Here is a 20380-nt window from a genome sequence, read left to right on the forward strand (position 1 = left end):
TCCCTCCCTCCCTCCACCCCAAAATGGAGGGCCAGAGGTACAAAGAGAGACACTTCCTTCCTTTTGGCCCAAGGAGCCTGGCTTCCTTCTCTCTCTGGAGCCTCAGGAGAGAAAGAGAAGCCTTTGTTCAACTGAGGCTCAGAGAAGGTTACGGAACATTATTCCCCACAGTCACAACCAGCACAAAATGGCTGCCGGAACACAAGACAGTTACCAGAATACAAAATGGCTGCCTCTTCCTCAGCGCTTGGCTGTTGTCAGTTTCAGGCCTTCAGGGGAGAAAGAGACTGAGGGGAAGGTGGAAGGAGGTCCTGGAGGGAGGGGGCCTTGGGAGATAGAGAGCCTTCCTGAGATATTCAGGGTTTTTTGGCCTCAGAAAGGATTTCAGGCAAAGAGAGGTTCCAAAGTAATCAAAAAACACCTGGGATAGGTATCAAGAAATCTGAGCTAGAAGACATGCTATGGTCAAAGAAAGGTGTCATAATATCTGCACTTTATAAACGTATATTAAAGTATTACACTGAAGTTGGAATTGTAAAGGTTAACATGGGCACAAGGTTTCGGTAGATCATGCGATTTAAAACAATGGGAAGATATGTGGTCCCAAAAAATAAATTATACCTTGTGTCAAGAAATAAAGGAAAAATACTATAAAATGTGTTACCGCTAGTATTTGACACTGGAAAAAAATTGTAAAATATATGGGAACACCAGTAATAAACGCTGGAAGTGTCCCAGGAAGAGGGGAACCTTATACCATTTGTGGTGGAAGTGCAGGAAAGCAGCAAAATATTAGTCCAAAATCCATAGAATAATTAAGAAGACATTAGAGATTGAATTGGAAAATAAGCCTGAGATATTTTTTTTAACATGATAGATGACGATTTGGAAAGAAAATATGGATGTGTGTTATTTTATATGATTTCAACAGCCAGAATTGCATATGTGAAGTCTTGGAACAATAAGAAAGTCCCGGACACTGAGGAGTGGTTGAGAAAGCTGTTTGAGGTACTGGCGCTACACAAATTAACAAGGAAGTTAGAGATGGAAAGTCGTACAAATTTTTGGAGGTATGGGAAAAAGTAATAGTTAATTGGAAAGGAAATGGGGTCAACTGACCACTGAATTACTCATGGTTTGAAAGGTATGTAGCTTATTATAACGAAAGAAAGGGGACCCAGAAAATAGAGTTAGTTTTTGCTTAGAAAATATATTGTGCTTTTATGAAGGAAAAAAAATTACAGTGTTGGTTTAAATAATAATAATACAGTTTATTATTTGGAATAGTTGGAATAGACCACATGGCAAATGGCAATGGAGGGCAGAAGGTGACAATGCCTAGGAAACTCCTCTGAGTCACAGCCATAGTAACTCCTGGTAGTAAATAGTCCAGGGGCTGAAGGATTCTCCTTTCCCAAAGTGAGGTAGTAAGGACCATTTCCCATGGGACTGTGGGCCCCATGACCTCTTAGCAAATCTATGGGAGACGCTGCCTCAAAGTGCATTGGAGGAGTCTCTGGCTGGATGGCCATGTCTTTGGAGGACTTGGAGGGCAGAATGGGGCTGACTGTTTGGCCCTTGGGGCTCCCTTCCAGCCCTAGGAGCCTATGAAGCCTACCTACAAGGCTGTTGTGGGAGTTAATCACAAGACAATTACTACACAAGAATGGCCACCTTTTAGCAGTTTACAATAAAAGAATATCCATACAATACAATAAAAACTTGTTTCATGATCTCCCAAACCCTAATGTCCCTAACCCTCCCATCCAAAATAAAATACCATTAAATTATTGGACAGTTATTGAAAGTTTTTAAAAACAGGGATAGTAGCCAAAGCCTGATGTTTGTGAATAATAATAAGAATAAGGCTTGTATTAAAACTATCCTCCCCATTTCTGATCCCTTTTAAAACTCATGTTCCCCAGAAGGAGCAGAGCTGTGTAAGAAAACCCTCTCAGAAAAGAGACACAAAAGACACACAAAGGGACACACTTCCTTCCTTTTGGGCCAAAGAGCCTGGCCTCCTTCTCTCTCTAAAGCCTCAGGAGAGAAAGAGAAGCCTCTCTTCAACTGAGGCCTCAGAGAAGGTTCTGGAACAATATTCCCCACAGTCACAAGCAGCACAAAATGGCCTCCGGAGCACTAAATGGCTGCCTCTGCCTCAGCGCTTGGCAGTTCTGGCCTTCTGGGAACCCAAAATGGAGGACGAAAGGGCCCCAAGGTCGGAAGGGACCCCAAACAGGATTTCCAAACCTTAACACCACCTAAAATGCCAAACCAAAAAACATTCCCAGAGTTCCATAGCACTGTGCCATGGCCATGACAGTGGGGCAGAACAAGAATGCCCAGCGATGGTGGCATTAATGATGATTAAGGCGGCAGCTCCATCCCTCCCCCAGACCTGATATCATCATCATCATCATCATCATCATCATCATCATCATCATCATCATCATCATCATCATCATCTTTGCCACAGCATCAGGGCCACCATTAAAAGCATTGGAATCCCCTTTGGGGAGTCCCACTCTCCCACCTTCAGAGAGAGTGGGCCATGCCTAGAAGGGATGCTGGGCCTTCTTCCTCCCCTCCTTAATGGCAGTGGCCAAAGGAAAGCACCAGCAGCAGTAGACCAAGCCAGGCCCAGCCAGACCTCAGGGCAGCAGTGAAGCCTAGTAGTTCCAGGCCTTGTCTCTCTGCTGTTGCTTCACTCCTTCCCTCTCTCTCTCTCTCCTTCCTGTCTGTCTGTCTATCTATCTCCTTCTCCCTCTAAAACTCTGCTGCTCTCTCTTCCGTGCGCAGAGCTAAATAGATAAGCAGAAGCCCCGCCTCTTTTTGAGGCTGGCCAATGGGGGCAGAGCAGCTGGAAGACCCCGCTCCCTGCCATAGACTCATATTTTGTTCTGGCAGCCATTTTGTGTTCTGGAGGCCATTTTGTGCTGGTTGTGACTGTGGGAAATAATGTTCCAGAACCTTCTCTGAGCCTCAGTTGAACAGAGGCTTCTCTTTCTCTCCTGAGGCTCCAGAGAGAGAAGGAGGCCAGGCTCCTTGGGCCAAAAGGAAGGAAGTGTGTCTTTTGTGTGTCTTTTGTGTCTCTTTTCTTCTTCTTTTTTTAATATAAATTTTATTAAACATTCTAAAAGAAAAAAGTACAATACAGTCTTATTCACATTAATTAAAATACATTCCACTACATCCTATAAGATATTTTTCTTCAGTTCTTAATAAAGTTGTTTACTTCCTAGATTACTGACTTATCTCGTTCGTTCTTTATTATCTTAATTATTTCAACTGGAGTCTACAAAAACCCTTTTCCCCTATTAAATCCTATATAAAAAAGAAATATCTTATTCAAACATCCTAATACATTAGTGTTTTCTACTTTCCCCTGTTATTATTAGCTTATCCATCCTTAAATATTTCCACTCTTAGTTATGACTTGCACCCCTTTTTCAAAAAAGTTCCTATACGTTCTAAAAGTCAATAGTATTGCTTTTACATTTCCACTGCTATTAATTCTTTTTCTTATGTTTCTATTCTAGTAGACATTTTATCCTCTTTCACACGAATCAGATATGACTTCCAAATATCCCATTCATCATTAAATTCTTCCATATTTTGTCATTAACCAAATGTGTCAGTTTATCCATCTCAAACAAATCTAACATTTTCCATCTCCATTCTTCTACTCCAGGACTTTCCTCTTTCTTCCAATTCTTCGCAGATATAGTTCTAGCTGTGGCCAAAGCGTACAATAATACTTTTTCGTGTATTTCTTTACCGTATTCCTTGATGTCAAATATATTTAAGAGGTAAAATTTAACAGTCGGTCTTCCCTTTAATCCAAATTATTTTTCATTTCGATATGTATCTTTTTCCAAAATTGTTTCGCTGTCGGACAATTCCACCAAATATGTAAATAGCTACCTGTCTCTTTGTTACATTTCCAACACAATTTTTTATTTTTTTAAACATTTTTGCCAATCTAAGTGGGGTTAGGTACCACCGATACATGGACTTAGATATGTTTTCTTTTACGTCAACACTTATCATATTTTTGATTTTTCCCCTCCAAAGATTTTCCCATTCATCCAATTGTATTGTTTCATTTATATCTTTGGCCCATTTAATCATGAATTCTTTTACTGTTTCAGATTCTAATTCATATTCCAATATTAATTTATATATATATTTGAATTTGTTTTTTGGGTTCTTTTATAATCTTTTCGGTTCTTTTATAATCTTTTCTAGATTTAGATCACCCTCCCCAATTCCTTCCTCTTTTGTATCCACTAGAAAGCTTTCCCGGATTTGTCTGTAGGCAAACCAGTTACTAATAATATCCTCATCTTGTAATTCCTCCGGTGTTTTCATAATCCTATTTCCCTCAACCATTTTAGTAATATCATTGTAAGTCACTCAATCATCCTTTTTATATTGCTCCCTTCCAAACATAGCCTCGTTTATTGATGCCCATAAGGGGATTTAGGACACCGCTTTCTCTTAAAGTTTTGCCAGATCCGTAATAAAGATTTTCTGATTATACAATTATTAAAATTTTTATCTAATTTTATTTCGTCATAGATTAAGTATCCATGTAAGCCAAATTTTAATTCGAATTTTTCTAAATTTAAATTTCTTTTATTTTCTAACCTTATCCAATCCAGAATCCAATCTAAAGAGCATGCTTGGAAGTACCATTTTAAACTTGGAAGTGCCATTCCCCCCTATTCACCGAATCATACAATATTTTCATTTAATTCTGGGCTTTTTCCCATTCCAAATAAATTTAGATAGATCTCTCTCCCATTGTTTGAATGGGACATCACTAATTATAATAGGTAAGCTTTGAAAGAGGAAAATCATTTTGGGGAGTACATTCATCTTAAAGAAGATCCTAATGATCAGGGCTGTGATCTTTCATGGTTCTTTTACAGACAATTAAGAGAGCTCTTCCTAATGGATAAAAAACAATACAGATTGGCAAATCAGACTCTAATCTGGAACAGGAAATAATGTTGAATAAAGATGCCTTATTAGCAAGACTTTATAATTGTATTGTTGAAATCTGTACATAAGAGAATGTTATTAAAGAAACTATGATCAGATGGTCTCAAAACATTGGTTTTGCAATTGAATTAGACCATTGGGAATACACTTGGAAAAAAAGATTGAACTATACTTTTTTGGGGGGACAAGCCTCCTCTTAGAAGCCAAAGCCCAATGTTTCTGAAGAATAAAAATAAGGCTTGTATTAAAACTCTCCTCCCCATTTCTGATCCCTTTTAAAACCCTTGTTCCCCAGAAGGAGCAGAGCTTTGTAATAAGAAAACCCTCTCAGAAAAGAGACACAAAAGACACACAAAGGGACACTCTTCCTTCCTTTTGGCCCAAGGAGCCTGGCCTCCTTCTCACTCTGGAGCCTCAGGAGAGAAAGAGAAGCCTCTGTTCAACTGAGGCTCAGAGAAGGTTCCAGAACATTATTCCCCACAATCACAAGCAGCACAAAATGGCTGACAGACAACAAGGAGGCTGGGACTGGGGCTCTAGCCAATCAGGGCCAGGGATGGTGGGAAGGACTAGGATTCCAGCCAATCAGGGCCAGGGGTGGTGGGAGGGACTGGGATTCCAGCCAATCAGGGCCAGGGATGGTGGGAGGGACTGGGATTCCAGCCAATCAGAGCCAGGGATGGTGGGAGGTACAGGGATTCCAGCCAATCAGGGCCACGGATGGTGGGAGGGACTGGGATTCCAGCCAGTGGCAACCTTCAGAGTGTCCTCAGGAGGCATTCATGTGTAAAATACATATCATAATAACATCACAAAGTACTGTATAAACATTCCAATTACAGCAATTGCAGGGCAGTTATGCTGTTATGACCGGAAGTAAACATATACACAGTTAGAATTATATATACAGGCTGAGGTTGACCAGAATGTGAGATGTGTATACATGCGCAGGTGCATCCATGTCCATTCATAGATACCCACATATTTCTCTATGCATTTGCTTAGGTTTAAATTGTACGCAAGTAGAAGAGTACATATAAATGTGTGTGTGTGTCTGTGTGTCTGTGTGTCTGTGTGTGTGTGTGTATATATATATATATATGATCCAACATATATGTGTACATGTGCTTGCATCTCTGTCTCTGTCTCTGTCTCTGTGTCTCTCTCTCTCTCTCTCTATATATATATATATATATATAATACATGTGTATAGACATGCAGACATTCAGATAGATATCTATGGGTATGTATAGATGTATCTATGGGTGTTGTATGCAACATCTATAGACTTGAAACATTCTATCTATCTATCTATCTATCTATCTATCTATCTATCTATCTATCTGTAGGCCCATAAACGTATAAGTCTGAGTGCACTTAGATAGAGATGCCTCCTCATAAATACATCTATGTATATGCACAAACACACATGCACACATCCATCTGTTGTTCTCCATTGTTCTGGTTCCTTGTTCCAGGTGATGCTGGAGAAGAGGCCCTGCCTCCAGCGGAACCAGAGGCTGCAGGCAATGAGGAGAGGGACTCCTTGCCCAATGCATCGCTCACCCGGAGGCCCAGCACCAGGAAGGTGAGTTCCCCCACCTTCACAAAGGCCCCATTCCCACTCCCTCATTTGCCCTGGACAGAACTGGGCAGATCCGGGTGCCCCATATCGAATCTCCCTGGAAACAAGTTCCTACTACCCTTTACCTCAATTGGGGTAATTACCCCCTGAACTTGATCCGATCATGACCGGGGCTGAGTTCATATTTGCCGGCCGCAGGGAAGAGCCGGTTGTTTCCAAAAAGAAAGGGTCAATAGTCCGCTTTCAAAAAACCACGCTAAGGGGGATTTGCCCTAGATCTCTTGCGCAAGCCCCTGATCGAGTTGTGTTAAAATTGGGGCAAGTGTGAACTTCCAACTTTTAAACCGGTTTGGGAAGTGGGGTAAAACATAGTCTGAATTGCCCTTACATGTAAGGGTGAAGGGAGCAAGAAACAACAAGCAAAGTCTAAACACTTCCTTTGACCATTGCAGCGTTGGAGCGTGTCGCCACCCTCGAACTGTCAATGGCTCACCTGCAGCAAGGCCAGGAGCAGCACAGAACGTGGCTAAACAACTTGGTGTGTGGCGTGCCCCACAACAATGATGTGGGTCTTCCTTTTTTATTTTCAAAAATGTTTATTACACTGAGATATCCCCATGATAGTATTTAAATTACCAAATATTGACCAAATATTAACTATTAATTTAATGGAATGTTATCGCCCTTTTCTTCAAATGTTTTAAGACAACTCCATTCCATTTCCAAATATTATTTTGATTTCCCTCTTAGTAAGGCAGATACTATATCCATATTTCTAGCTTCATATATCTTAATCAACCAATCTTCGATAGAAGGATTCATTGTAGATTTCCAAACATGAGCAAATAAGATCCTTGCACATGAGACCATATATAAAACAATTCTGTTGTATTTTACTGACTTTATGTTGTGTGTCATGTTTAGTAAAAATAAATGTGGTTCAAAGGGAATATTTATATCAAGAATGTTTTGGATGGTTCCATGAATCCTTTGCCAGAATCCTTGAGCTTTAATGCATGTCCACCAATATGAAAGAAGCTTCCCTCGGGTTCCCCGCATTTCCAGCACTTAGTATTGCCAGTTTTGTATATCTGGGGGATTTTTTTGGGGGGTTAGATACCACCTGAATAACATTTTGATGTAATTTTCTTTATAGTTTTGGCACAGAGTGAATTTATTTGTTCCTTTCCATGATTTTCCCCATTCCTCTATCGTTATAGTTTTATTTATATCACCTGCCCATCTTACCATGCTGTGTTTAATAATTTCATCTTCTAGGTCTCTTTCTTTTGATAGTTTATAATATTTAGATATGTGTTTACCTTTTTTGTCCATCATAATTTTATCTATTTCATTGTTATCCATCATTAACCCAGGAGCTTTATTGTCTGCCTTAAAACGATTGTTTAATTGGTTGTATAAAAACCAATCCTTCATGTTTCCTTTTTCATTAAGTTCTTCCATAGATTTCGTATTGTATTTTCCTTCTGGTGTTTTCTTTATTAAATCTCCATATCTTAGCCATGAAGTATCTTTGTCGTTTGTTCTATTGTAATAGGCTTCTTGCAATGACACCCAAAATTGATGTCTCATTTTATACCATGCTTTAAGCAATGATCTTCTTATAACATGATGGTTAAAAGCATTATTATATTTTGGTTTTGTATACCACATATATGCATGTATACCAAGATTCAGGTTAGCTTTTTCTATATTCAGTAAATTCTTGTTTTCTAATTTGAACCATTCTTCTAACCATTTGAAACAAGCTGCATAATAATACAGCTTAAAGTTTGGTAAGTTACATCCCCCCCTTGAAGCAAAGATCATTTACTAAGTCAACCATAACAGTTTCGACTCCGTATCCCATCCTGAGGCCAGTTTGAAATGGGTCCAAATAATCTGTTTCATGTAAGACCCCTTGGAGATGAAGAGCAACTGCCCTCAAAATTATGTTGGTTAGAAATGGAAGATGGGAGACCGGTCTCTAATTGTTCATGTCCAAGGGATCTAGGGAGGGCTTTTCCATAAACGGCCGTAACACTGCTTCTTTTAAGCATGATGGAAAATAGCCCTAACTAAGAGATGCATCTATGATATATCTCAGGTGATATAAAAAGGGCAAGGGTTGGGAGGGCAAGTTCTCCTCTTCACACTTACAAGGAGCTTGTCCACTTCCTCAGTACTCAGGTTCAAATTGATCCAGTATGATCTTACTCATGGACACCTCACTTATAGCCGCCGCAATAATGCTGACGTCCAATTTGGCTCTTATCTGAGAGACATTATCTGTGAAATAGTCATTTAAAGCATCATAGTTAGCTGTGGAAGGCTCTAATAATGGGTTCCAGGAGGAAGGTGCCTGAAACAGGTCTCAAATTCCCCCCCCCCCCCGACTTCAGCAGTCCCTTTATGCTTCTCTTCCCTTGGCACTTTCATTCCTTTCAGATGCCCCAAAGACCCCTTCTCAGCATGCGCAGGGATCGTAAGGCCTTTGCTGCTGCTGCTGTTTATTCCATTGTTGGCCTTTGGAAGAAGGGAAGGACTACGGCCTTTTTTTCTTCCTTCTGGAATGGAGCCCAAGCTGCGGAGCTGGACTCAGGAGGGAAAGGCTGGGAAGGCTCTGCTTTGTACATATAGCTCTGTCTCTCTGAGTATATATGTGTGTTTGCCTCTGTTTTTATGTCTGGGAATGGAGCTGAGGGCTGAGGAGAGAAGAAAGGGTACATTTTGTGCAAATGCAGAATTTCTGTACACCAATGAGTCCAGTGTGTTGAAACAACAAAAACTTTATTTCAAACACATAATCAGAAATTCAGTGTTTAAGTCAGAGCTGCCCTCCCCAAACCAACATTAAAACCCCAAAACCTAAAACATCACACTCGTCCAAACCTGCCCCCCCTCCAATTCCCACAGTCTATGTCCCACAGATAACAAGGCCCCCTTTGCCATTCCCACAAACTAGCCCTTTCTGTTAATACCTGTCCCCAACTTTCTTCAGCCAACATTGAACAAATTCCAAATGCTATCATTCCCATAACTATTCTAACCAGCTGCAGCCAATCCCACCCCTCTGTTTAACTAACCTATTCCACCACCATGATCCCCACTCAAATTTATAAACGAAAGCAATAAGCTATAATAAAGGCAAATAAAACCTCAAAATAACAAAATATAATTGAAAAACATAAACAGGCATATGGACACACAAACCTAACACAGGAAATCACAAGGGCTTTTTCTTATCACCACAAGATTTAAAATATATTCTTTGTTTTGCTTCTTGATAAATATAATGTTAGTTCATTTCTGGAATTTGTGTGGCTTCTTTCCTGTGTGGACTCTCTGATGTTTCACTAGGTTTGACTTCAAAGAAAAACATTTCCCACAATGCTTGCATTTGTGTGGCTTCTCTCCTGTGTGGACTCTCTGATGTCTCACTAGCTTTGACTTTGAAGAAAAACATTTCCCACAATGCTGGCATTTGTTTGGGTTCTCTCCTGTGTGGACTGTCTGATGTACCAATAGGTATGACTTTGAAGAAAAACATTTCCCACAATGCTGGCATTTGTTTGGGTTCTCTCCTGTGTGGACTCTCTGATGTACCAATAGGTATGACTTGGAAGAAAAACATTTCCCACAATCCTGGCATTTGTTTGGGTTCTCTCCTGTGTGGACTCTCTGATGTACCAATAGGTATGACTTGGAAGAAAAACATTTCCCACAATGCTGGCATTTGTTTGGGTTCTCTCCTGTGTGGACTCTCTGATGTGCCAATAGGTATGACTTGGAAGAAAAACATTTCCCACAATCCTGGCATTTGTTTGGGTTCTCTCCTGTGTGGACTCTCTGATGTACCAATAGGTATGACTTGGAAGAAAAACATTTCCCACAATCCTGGCATTTGTTTGGGTTCTCTCCTGTGTGGACTCTCTGATGTGTAAATAGGTATGACTTTGAAGAAAAACATTTCCCACAATGCTGGCATTTGTGTGGTTTCTCTCCTGTGTGGACTCTCTGATGTACCAATAGGTATGAATTTGAAGAAAAACATTTCCCACAATGCTGGCATTTGTTTGGGTTCTCTCCTGTGTGGACTCTCTGATGTACCAATAGGCATGACTTTGAAGAGAAACCTTTCCCACAATGCTGGCATTTGTATGGCTTCTCTCCTGTGTGGACTCTCTGATGTCTCACTAGGTGTGACTTCGAAGAAAAACATTTCCCACAATGCTGGCATTTGTGTGGCTTCTCTCCTGTGTGGACTCTCTGATGTCTCACTAGGTATGACTTTGAAGAAAAACATTTCCCACAATCTTGGCATTTGTATGGCTTCTCTCCTGTGTGGACTCTTCGATGCATGACAAGGACTGACTTGTAGGCAAAACATTTCCCACAATGCTGGCATTTGTATCGCTTCTCTCCTGTGTGTGCTCTCTGATGTGCCAATAGGCGTGACTTCTGAGAAAAACATTTCCCACAATGCTGGCATTTGTATGGCTTCTCTCCTGTGTGGACTCTTCGATGCATGACAAGGACTGACTTGTAGGCAAAACATTTCCCACAATGCTGGCATTTGTATGGCTTCTCTCCTGTGTGTGCTCTCTGATGTGCCAATAGGCGTGACTTCTGAGAAAAACATTTCCCACAATGCTGGCATTTGTATGGCTTCTCTCCTGTGTGTGCTCTCTGATGTGCCAATAGGTGTGACTTCCGAGAAAAACATTTCCCACAATGCTGGCATTTGTATGGCTTCTCTCCTGTGTGGACTCTTCGATGCATGACAAGGACTGACTTGTAGGCAAAACATTTCCCACAATGCTGGCATTTGTATGGCTTCTCTCCTGTGTGTGCTCTCTGATGTGCCAATAGGCGTGACTTCTGAGAAAAACATTTCCCACAATGCTGGCATTTGTATGGCTTCTCTCCTGTGAGGACTCTCTGATGTGTCACTAGGTGTGCCTTTGAAGAAAAACATTTCCCACAATGCTGGCATTTATGTGGCTTCTCTCCTGTGTGGACTCTCTCGTGACTGACAAATTCTTCTGTAAAGGGGGACAATGACAGACAAGACTGAATCTCAGTGTTAAGAGAGGAAAGGGTTACCCCAAGACTTAGCCCCACGTTCATTCCTCCCTACTTGAGATTAAATTAATAATGTTGGTGTGAGTGACCTGAGCATGACCCTGTTCTGGATGCCCCAAATCCACATAATGACTGTATCCTTACTCAGAGCTACGCCGAAGAAGAAATTGAAGGGGAACTGTCATGAAGAAATCAGTAGAAGCAGATAGTCAGGCATTTGAAAAATATTCCAATATTTTCAATGCTTCAATACACTACTCAAACCTTCCTCTCCCCCTGTCTTCTCATCATTTTCCCCCACTGACTTCGCCAACTACTTCATCACAAAAGTCACTACTATTCGATCTGAAATAGTTCCTCCCGACTTGCCCCCTAACACTAACCTCCAGGTACCTTCTACTAATAAACTCTCTGTGTTTCTGGGTGAACTCTCTAAGCTGCTAAATTCTTCCAAACCTACTACCTGTTCTCTTGATCCTATTCCCTCCCGTCTCCTAATCTCTATAGCCCCTTCTCTTCTGCCCTCGCTCCTCTATATCTTTAATCTCTCTCTCTCTATGGGTTCCTTCCCTTCTGACTTCAGACATGCTCTCGTTTCCCCAATTCTGAAGAAACCCTCTCTCGACCCCTCTTCTTTGTCTAGCTATCGTCCAATTTCTCTTCTTCCTTTTCTTTCTAAGGTCCTAGAACGGGTTGTTTATTCTCGCTGTATTAAGTTTCTTGAAGCCAACTCCATCCTGGACCCTTTCCAATCTGGCTTCCGCCCACGGCACTCTACAGAGACAGCCCTCACCAAGAGCTCAAACGATCTCTTGCGGGCCAAGGCAAACGGCCTCTACTCTATTCTCATTCTTCTTGATTTGTCTGCAGCCTTTGACACTGTGGATCACTGTCTCCTGGTTGATTTATTTTCTGACCTTGGGTTCGCCGACTCTGCTCTCGACTGGTTTAAATCTTACTTGTCAGATAGATCTTTTGCAGTGGTCACGGGTGGTCAGACTTCATCCTCTGTTTCGCTATCTGTTGGAGTTCCCCAGGGCTCTGTCTTGGGTCCCCTTCTGTTCTCTCTATACACACTGTCTCTAGGTAAACTCATCAGTTCTTTTGGTTTCTCCTATCATCTGTACGCCGACGACACTCAGCTGTATCGCTCCACCCCTGACCTTTCGACGGGGCTTAAACAGCAAGTTTCTTCTTGTCTAACTGCCAACTCTCAGTGGATGTGGCTTCGGCGCTTGAAGCTCAACATGTCTAAGACTGAGCTTCTCGTCTTTCCACTTAAACCCATCCTTCATTATTCCTTTTCTGTTTCTGTCGACGACACTTCTATTCAACCGGTTGATCAAGCCTGCAGTCTTGGCTTCATTTTTGACTCTTCTCTGTCATTTATTCCCCAGATCCAGGCCACCACCAAGGCCTGTAGATTCTTTCTCCACAACATTGCCAAGATCCGTCCATTCCTCTCAATCTCTACTGCCAAGACTCTGGACAATGTCCTAGTGGTTTCGTGACTAGATTATTGTAACCTCCTTCTAACAGGGCTTCCTCTTTCACACCTCCATGCTTTAATCTCTGTCCAGTATTCAGCTGCCCGTATTGTCACATCTGCTCGCCGCTTTGACCACGTTTCTCCTCTTTTCTCCTCCCTTCATTGGCTCCCCTTCCCCTTCCGCATCCAGTACAAGCTTTTGTTACTGACTTTCAAAGCCCTCCATGGGTTGGCCCCTCCTTACTTATCTGACCTTCTTTCTCCTTACATTCCTACTCGCACCCTCCGCTCTGGTAGTCAGGGTCTCCTGTCACAGTGTAGGACTACCACTGCCCCCTCTCGAATTTGTCCCTTCTTGCTTGTTGCCCCTTACTCCTGGAACCTTCTTCCCCCCACATGCACACCTCATCACTTCTCTACCCAGTTTCAAAACTGAATTAAAGACTATATTGTTTAGAGAAGCATTCCCAGAGGTAAGCCCCTCTCTGACCCAGGAATCCTCCTTCTAACCATCTATCAAGAAGCCAAGCCCTTCCTCCAGTCCATCTGCCTTGGTCCAGGCCTCGGAGGTGGAGAAGATCTGCTGGACCTGATCCTATTCCCCACCACCACTCCCTTCTCCTTTTGTGTCGTGTCTTTTAGATTGTAAGCCTGAGGGCAGGGAACCATCTGACTAAAAAAATTATGTACATAAATTTACAACGCTTTATAAATAAAGGTTAATAATAATAATAATAAATCTATGTAAAAATACTTTGATTGAAAAGTGGCATCATTTCCTGTGAGACTGCCATAGAGTGTTGAGTCAGAGCACATGACATGATGCAAGCTAACTGCATAGGATGCTTCATGCTGTGTGGCACCAGGAGATGACTCACAATCAATACAGTATACAGCGCACATGTGGATTGATGTGGGTTGGAGTTGGGTGTACAAGAGATTGTGAAGTTGATGAAAGTCAGAGAGTAGAGCTGGTACATATTTGTTTTCTATTGCAACTCAAGCTAAAGAACCTCCAAGGACTTGGAGGAAATCAACTGGGTCCATGAGTTATTTTTAAGTGTGGAGAGTGGTTAAAGCATTGCCAATGCCTATATCTGGAGATTTGCTACTGTACTCTGCTATGTTATTATTGAACTCTGGGAGTGTCGCCTTCAGACTGTGCTTTACATTGAATGGGACCAGAATTCAGAGCCAAGAAGGAGCTGAGAGCCGGTGTGATAATCCTTTTTGGCTGAAGTATTTCCACCAAGCACCCATTTCATTTAATTCAGTTTCAGACAATTCTTTCCCCACCCAGGAAACATCCTAAAGCAATTTAAACCTTTTCGAATGTTCGGTTTCTGCCCGCAAGCAACAATTTCAGTATAAATATCAGCCCCAACTGGCTGTTCTTCAGCATCAGTCCAGTTGCAGACAGACCCTCCATTGATTTACATTGCTAAACACCTCACTACACTCACCAGCCCCACTTGCTATAGCAATTACTGACTTCTCTCCCCATTCTGGACCCACAGCAATTGGAATCAAGATCCATCGAGGTGACGTATTACCATTAGCAAAGCCTTACACTATTCACCACTCCCACCTTTGTTACCTAGTTCTTGCATGTGGTGCGTGAACACCTATATGTGTATATGTGTGTGTGCGTGCATGTATTTTGCTTTTCCCCTAAATAAAACACAAAAACCTATCTGAAATGCCTCTGGAGTTGTGTGTGCTTCTGGGCCTGGCATAGTTGGGATGAATCCCGAGGTCACTGTTGCCTCAATCTCTCCTTTGAGCTAAGTATGAAATTCCCCTAAAAGCATAGCACTTGTGTGTGTCCTCCCCAGACTCCAGCATTTCGAGTGACAAAGGGCCTCTGGAATCAACCACAGAGCTAAGAAAGCTCAGGTTGGAAAAGAAACATGAGAGGAAAAGGAATTTTTGTGATGCTCTTCATAGACATTGCTCATAATTGCTAAATTTAACCCTTAATATGTATGAAAACAAGGGCCTGATTTCAAGTTCAGTTCTTAAGCCAGACAAATGCTCTACCTTTGTACCATGTTCGGAAGCTTTAGTTAGTTGAAAACGCGGCAGCCAGATTGGTCACCAGAACATCTAGGTCAGACCATATAACACCAGTATCCCTACATTGGCTGCCAATTAGCTTCCGGGCGCAATACCAAGCGTTGCTTATTACCTTTAAAGCCCTACATGGCTTGGGCCTGAGCTACTTGAGGGAAGGCCTCTCCCTACACCATCCGCCCCACACTCTCAGAACATCTGGGAAGAATCTATTAGATTACCCAAAGGTCAGGCTAAGAACAACTTCTCACAGAGCATACACAGCCATGGCCCCCAAGTTATGGAACAACTTGCCGGAGGAGATCCATCTTGACACCACCTTGGATGCTTTCAAGAAAGGACTTAAGACAGATCCCTTCTGGCAGGCTTACCCAGCTGACCTCTTGTAAAGAACTTAAGGAAAAATTCCACTTCTGATTACAACTGTGCATTTTAAATGATGTTTTTATTTGTCCCAAATTGAGTTTTAAGTGTTTTGTTGTTTTACTGTGTGTAAACTGGATGCTATTGTTGTTTTGTGGCTATTTTACGGTTGTAATACCGCCTCGCTCCATTGAGAGAGGCAGGTAAATACAAATAAAACTTATTATTATTATTATCAGTATAATCTGTGAGGTTGGTGGCTGCCTCCCAATCGCCTAGGCCCCTCTCCTGGCCCTTCCCAGAGGTCCCTTTCTCTCCGCACAGAGCTAGGCAATCCTGGCTTTGCTCCTGCCTTCCCCTCCTGGCTCCCAGAGGCCTAGAATCATAGAGTTGGAAGCGACCGCAAGGGCCATCCAGTCCAACCCCATTCTGCCATGTAGGAATCAAAGCATCCCTGACAGATGGCCATCCAGCCTCTGTTTGAAGATCTCTAAGAAAGGAGACTCCACCAAAATCTCAGAGGGAGTTTGTTCCATTGTCGAACAGACCTTAGGAGCCTTGGTGGCGCAGTGGTTAAATGCCTGTACTGCAGCCATTCACTCAAAACCACAAGGTTGTGAGTTCAAGACCAGCAAAAGGGCCCAAGCTCAACTCAGGCTTGCATCCTTCCGAGGTCGCTAAAATGAGTACCCAGACTGTTGGGGGCAAATTAGCTTACTTGCTGTTCACCACTATGATCTTTGGAATAGCGGTATATAAATAAAACAAATTATTATTATTATTATTATTATTGTCAGGAAGTTCCTTCTAATGTTGAAGTGGAATCTCTTTTACTGCAGTTTGCATCCATTGTTTCGTGTTCTAGTCTCTGGAGCAGCAGAAAACAAGCTTGACATTCCTTCAAATATTTAAACAGGGCTATCATATCACCCCTTAACCTTCTCTTCTCCAGCCTAAACATCCCTAGTTACCCAAGTCGTTCCTCATAGTTTCCAAATCCTGCACCATTTTAGTCGCCTTCCTTTGGACATGCTCCAGTTTCTCCACATCCTTTTTGAAATGTGGTGCCCAGAACTGGGCACAATATTCCAGGTGAGGCCTGACCAAAGCAGAATACCATGGTACTATTACTTCCCTTGATCCTCACACTATACTTCTATTGATGCAACCTAAAATCGCATTGGCCTTGTTAGCTGCTGCATCACACTGTTGACTCATGTTCAACTTGTGGTTTACTTGGACTACTAGATCCCTTTCACACGTAGTTTCATTCAGCCAGGTGTCCCCCATCCTATATCTGTGCATTTCATCTCCCTCTTAAGCCTGATCTCCTTCCCTTTCTCCCTCCACTCTCCAACCTTCCTTCTCACCCATCTGCGCTTCTTCAGTATTTCACCTTCACCATCTCTTTCCTGCCTTTCTGTTTTTCATATTCGCTCCTTCTCTCTATCACAGACACACACCCATTTAGGTGATGCATAAAAGGGACACTTTGAGGTTCATTTGTTGAGAAAGGCAGGATAATCCATATACAAATTACTCATTGGGAAAGGCAAAGCAAGGGGGCTGGGACCTGGACTTCTGTTTTGGTGAGGATCAAGTACCAGGGAGCAGTATTAAGACATCTCTAAGACAGGGATGGGCTACTGTTGGGGATTGGGGGCGTCACATTGCCCCCCTGGGGATCTCAGGGGCAACTGCACATTGTATTGCTTTAAAATAGGAATAAAGTTTTGTGCCTCAGTATCCCATTGCATCCCTTTGGGGAAGTGAAGCAGAACCTCAAAAGGCTGGAAGAGGGCCAAAAAAGGAAACATACTCAGAGATGTGCTACCATTTCAATGAGAAATGCATTACTGGTAATCTCCATGCTGTCTTCCTACAAAATCCTAGCATTGGTGAGATATCTGGGGGCGGAATTTAGTTTCAGAATTAAAAAGTCCTTTACTTCCACCAAAAGGTTTATTGAGAAACTCAGGCAGAAGGGTCCATTAATAAGTCTAAGCTATCTCTGAAGCGTCTAAACCTTTTCCCTCCGTCATTAACTACCTTCACACTCCTTCCTTTTCCTCCCCTTCAGCCCCTAACCAGCCCGGCTGCCAAGGTACCTATGGCCTTCTTCTTCTACCGTTCACATGCACCTCTCCCCCCAGGGGCATGTCTGCCACCCAGAGTTCACAGACCAGGCAGTTAATAGCCTCCACAACTGCTTCCCTTCCCCGAAGCCACTCTAGGCCCCAATATCCTTACCAACTACTTAAAACTATAAGCATTTAAACTACTAACATTCTCCCCTAAACCCCAATACTATTCGGATGAACCACAGAACCTGCTTCTGACAATTGGCAGTTTACAATGCAGTATTTGGAATCCTTATAAAGTGGAGAGCAATAGTGCCTCACTAAACTACAAATTCAAATATTCTACAGGATGTTGCTATCACAATTAAACTACGCTTCAAAGGGATCTAGGACTCTTAGTAGACTACAAGTTGAACTTGGACCAACAGTGTGATGCGCCAGCTAAAAAGGCCAATGTGATTCTAGGCTGCATCAATACGAGTATAGTTTCTAGATCAAGGGAAGTAATAATGCCGCTCTATTCAGCTTTGGTCAGGCCTTACTTGGAATAATCCTGTGTCCAGTTCTGGCCTCCGAAATTCAAAAAGGATGTTGACAGGTTGGAACATGCCCAGAGGAGGGCAACCAAAATGGTGAAGGATCTGGAAATCATCAAGCCCTATGAGGAGCGGCTTAGAGAGCTGTGTATGTTTACCCTGGAGAAAAAAAAATTAACAGCGGATATGATATCCATGTTTAAATATTGGAAAGGGTCGTATTGAAGATGGAGCAATCTTGCTTTCTGCTGCTACAGAGAAAAAGAGACACCACAATGGATGCAAACGACAGAGAAAGAGGTTCCACCTAAACATTAGGAGGAACTTTGGGACAGTAAGAGCTCTTCGACAGTGGAATATGCTCCCTTACAGTTTGGTGGAGTTTTCTTCTCTGGAGGTCTTTACACCGAGGCTGGATGGTGCTTGGAATGTGTATTCCTGCATGGCAGAAGTGGGTTGAACTGGATGGCCCTTGTGGACTATTCCAACTCTATGATTCTATTATTCTAGTGGATTCCGGTTCCTTACCCACAGAGGCCACGTTCTCATAATTCTCCATCATTACAGAACTGTACATAAGTCTCTGCTTCTTCGTCAACAGTTTCCATTCGTCCTCAGTGAAATATACTGCCACATCCGCAAAGGTCACCTGGAAGAGAAAATAGTCCTCATCCATAGAGTGACTAAGCAAAAGGGGAGGAAAGCACATGGTTCATCCAAATATTATTTGACCACTTTAGAATTCAGTCCAGGAAATAAACTTTACATTCTGTCAGCAAGAAAAAAGCTACTGCCTTTGAGATCCAGTTTGTCTCGAATCTTTTCAATACAATACATAATATAATTTAGGCCATGCCTGGGATATTGAGGATGGATTAGGATACTGACTATCCCAACACTTACAGTACATTTAATCACCAAAGAATTATGGTGCATTTAGACATTTCTTGCCACATTTCTGAGGCAAACGTCATTTTTAATAACGCTTCTGGGGAGCACTCTGGGCTTGAGGGCCACTGGGCCCACCCCATATTTAGATCCAGAGATGTTCTCCCGTATCCCCCAACATTTCACAGATGGGAAAAGGAAGACACATGTGGACAAGCAACACCAAAAAGTGGTCAAGATGGCCAAAGTTGTTTATGAGGAAGATCACACAAGCTAGGAAGTACACAACAGTTTGCTTTTACTTCAGCCTCCTGGGAAGGGCAATATCCTGCCTCTTTCTTTCCTCTCCTCTCCCCAGTTTTTAGTTGATGGGGTGCGAACTGAATGGCACTCAGAAACTGAAGTAAGCTGAGAAGGGGGAAAGTGGGAGGAGGAGAGAGCAACCGGGACATTTTTAAAAGCCCCTGAAAAAGTGGGTTGACAGAGGATTAACCAGGACTGTCTTTGCAAAACTCAGACAGTATATGATTTGCTTCCTTTCATAAATTGGCCCAGCAGTGACACAGATGAAGCTAATAGGATAGTGACTTACCGAAGGACTGTCTCTGGTAAATTGGGAGAGTATGTTGTCTGCTTGCTTTCATGAACTGGCCCATCACTGACACAGATGACACTAATAGTCAAGAACCTCAACTCACCAAAGAGTTCTTGTATCTCTGCATCCTCTTTCTCTTGGGGCCCAACTCCCTGCGCTTGGCCTCTGTGTTGGCCATCAGGTGGGCAGGGGTCCTGGTGGTCTTGCACTTGGGTCACTTCCAGCAAAAGGTGCCCCAAAGATGTGTCCAAGGGGGCCGAGATGAAGTTCCTGAGAAAGGAGACCAGAGATTAAAAAAAGGACGCAAATTGGATCTCCTATAAAGAATCAATACAAATAGATAGAACTGGTTATAGAATAAAGACACGAGAAGATCCTAATGATCAGGGTTATGATCTTTCATGGTTCTTTTACAGACAATTAGAGAGCTCTTCCTAATGGATAAAAAACAATCTGGTATTTGCAAATCAGACTCTGATCTAGAACAGGAAAAAATGTTGAATAAAGATGCCTTATTAGCAAGACTTTATAATTGTATTCTTAAAAAATCTGTACAGAAGAGGAAGTTATTAAATAAAATATGGTTAGATGGTCTCAAAACTTTGGTTTTGCAATTGAATTAGACCCTTGGGAGTACACTTGGAAACAAAGATTGAACTATACTTGCAGCCAAAA

General features: G+C 42.2%; 1 protein-coding gene across 1 annotated transcript; it reads right to left on the reverse strand.

Moving 5' to 3' along the window:
* Positions 1 to 240: 240 nt before the first annotated feature.
* LOC149287655 (uncharacterized) lies at positions 241 to 18849 on the reverse strand. Its single transcript, XM_089492535.1, has 3 exons — positions 18751 to 18849; positions 10657 to 11858; positions 241 to 269 (listed from the first exon to the last, which is right to left on the reverse strand). Exons 2-3 carry the CDS (start codon positions 11723 to 11725, stop codon positions 241 to 243), a joined length of 1098 nt encoding a protein of 365 aa, XP_089348661.1. The 5' UTR covers positions 11726 to 11858; positions 18751 to 18849.
* Positions 18850 to 20380: the final 1531 nt, after the last annotated feature.

This window comes from Sceloporus occidentalis, unplaced genomic scaffold (genome assembly GCF_023333645.1).
Source record: "Sceloporus occidentalis isolate IW3139 unplaced genomic scaffold, rSceOcc1.0.p SCAF_57, whole genome shotgun sequence".
Classification (NCBI taxonomy): Eukaryota; Metazoa; Chordata; class Lepidosauria; order Squamata; family Phrynosomatidae; genus Sceloporus; species Sceloporus occidentalis.

Excerpts from the sequence above, each read along its gene's own strand:
- LOC149287655 (XM_089492535.1), bottom strand. The coding sequence starts at position 11,725 with ATGAACGTGGGGCTAAGTCTTGGGGTAACCCTTTCCTCTCTTAACACT. Across the intron at positions 270-10,656 it reads CCCAAACAAATGCCAGCATT|GCCTGAAACTGACAACAGCC; the intron begins GTGGGAAATGTT and ends TCTCCCCTGAAG.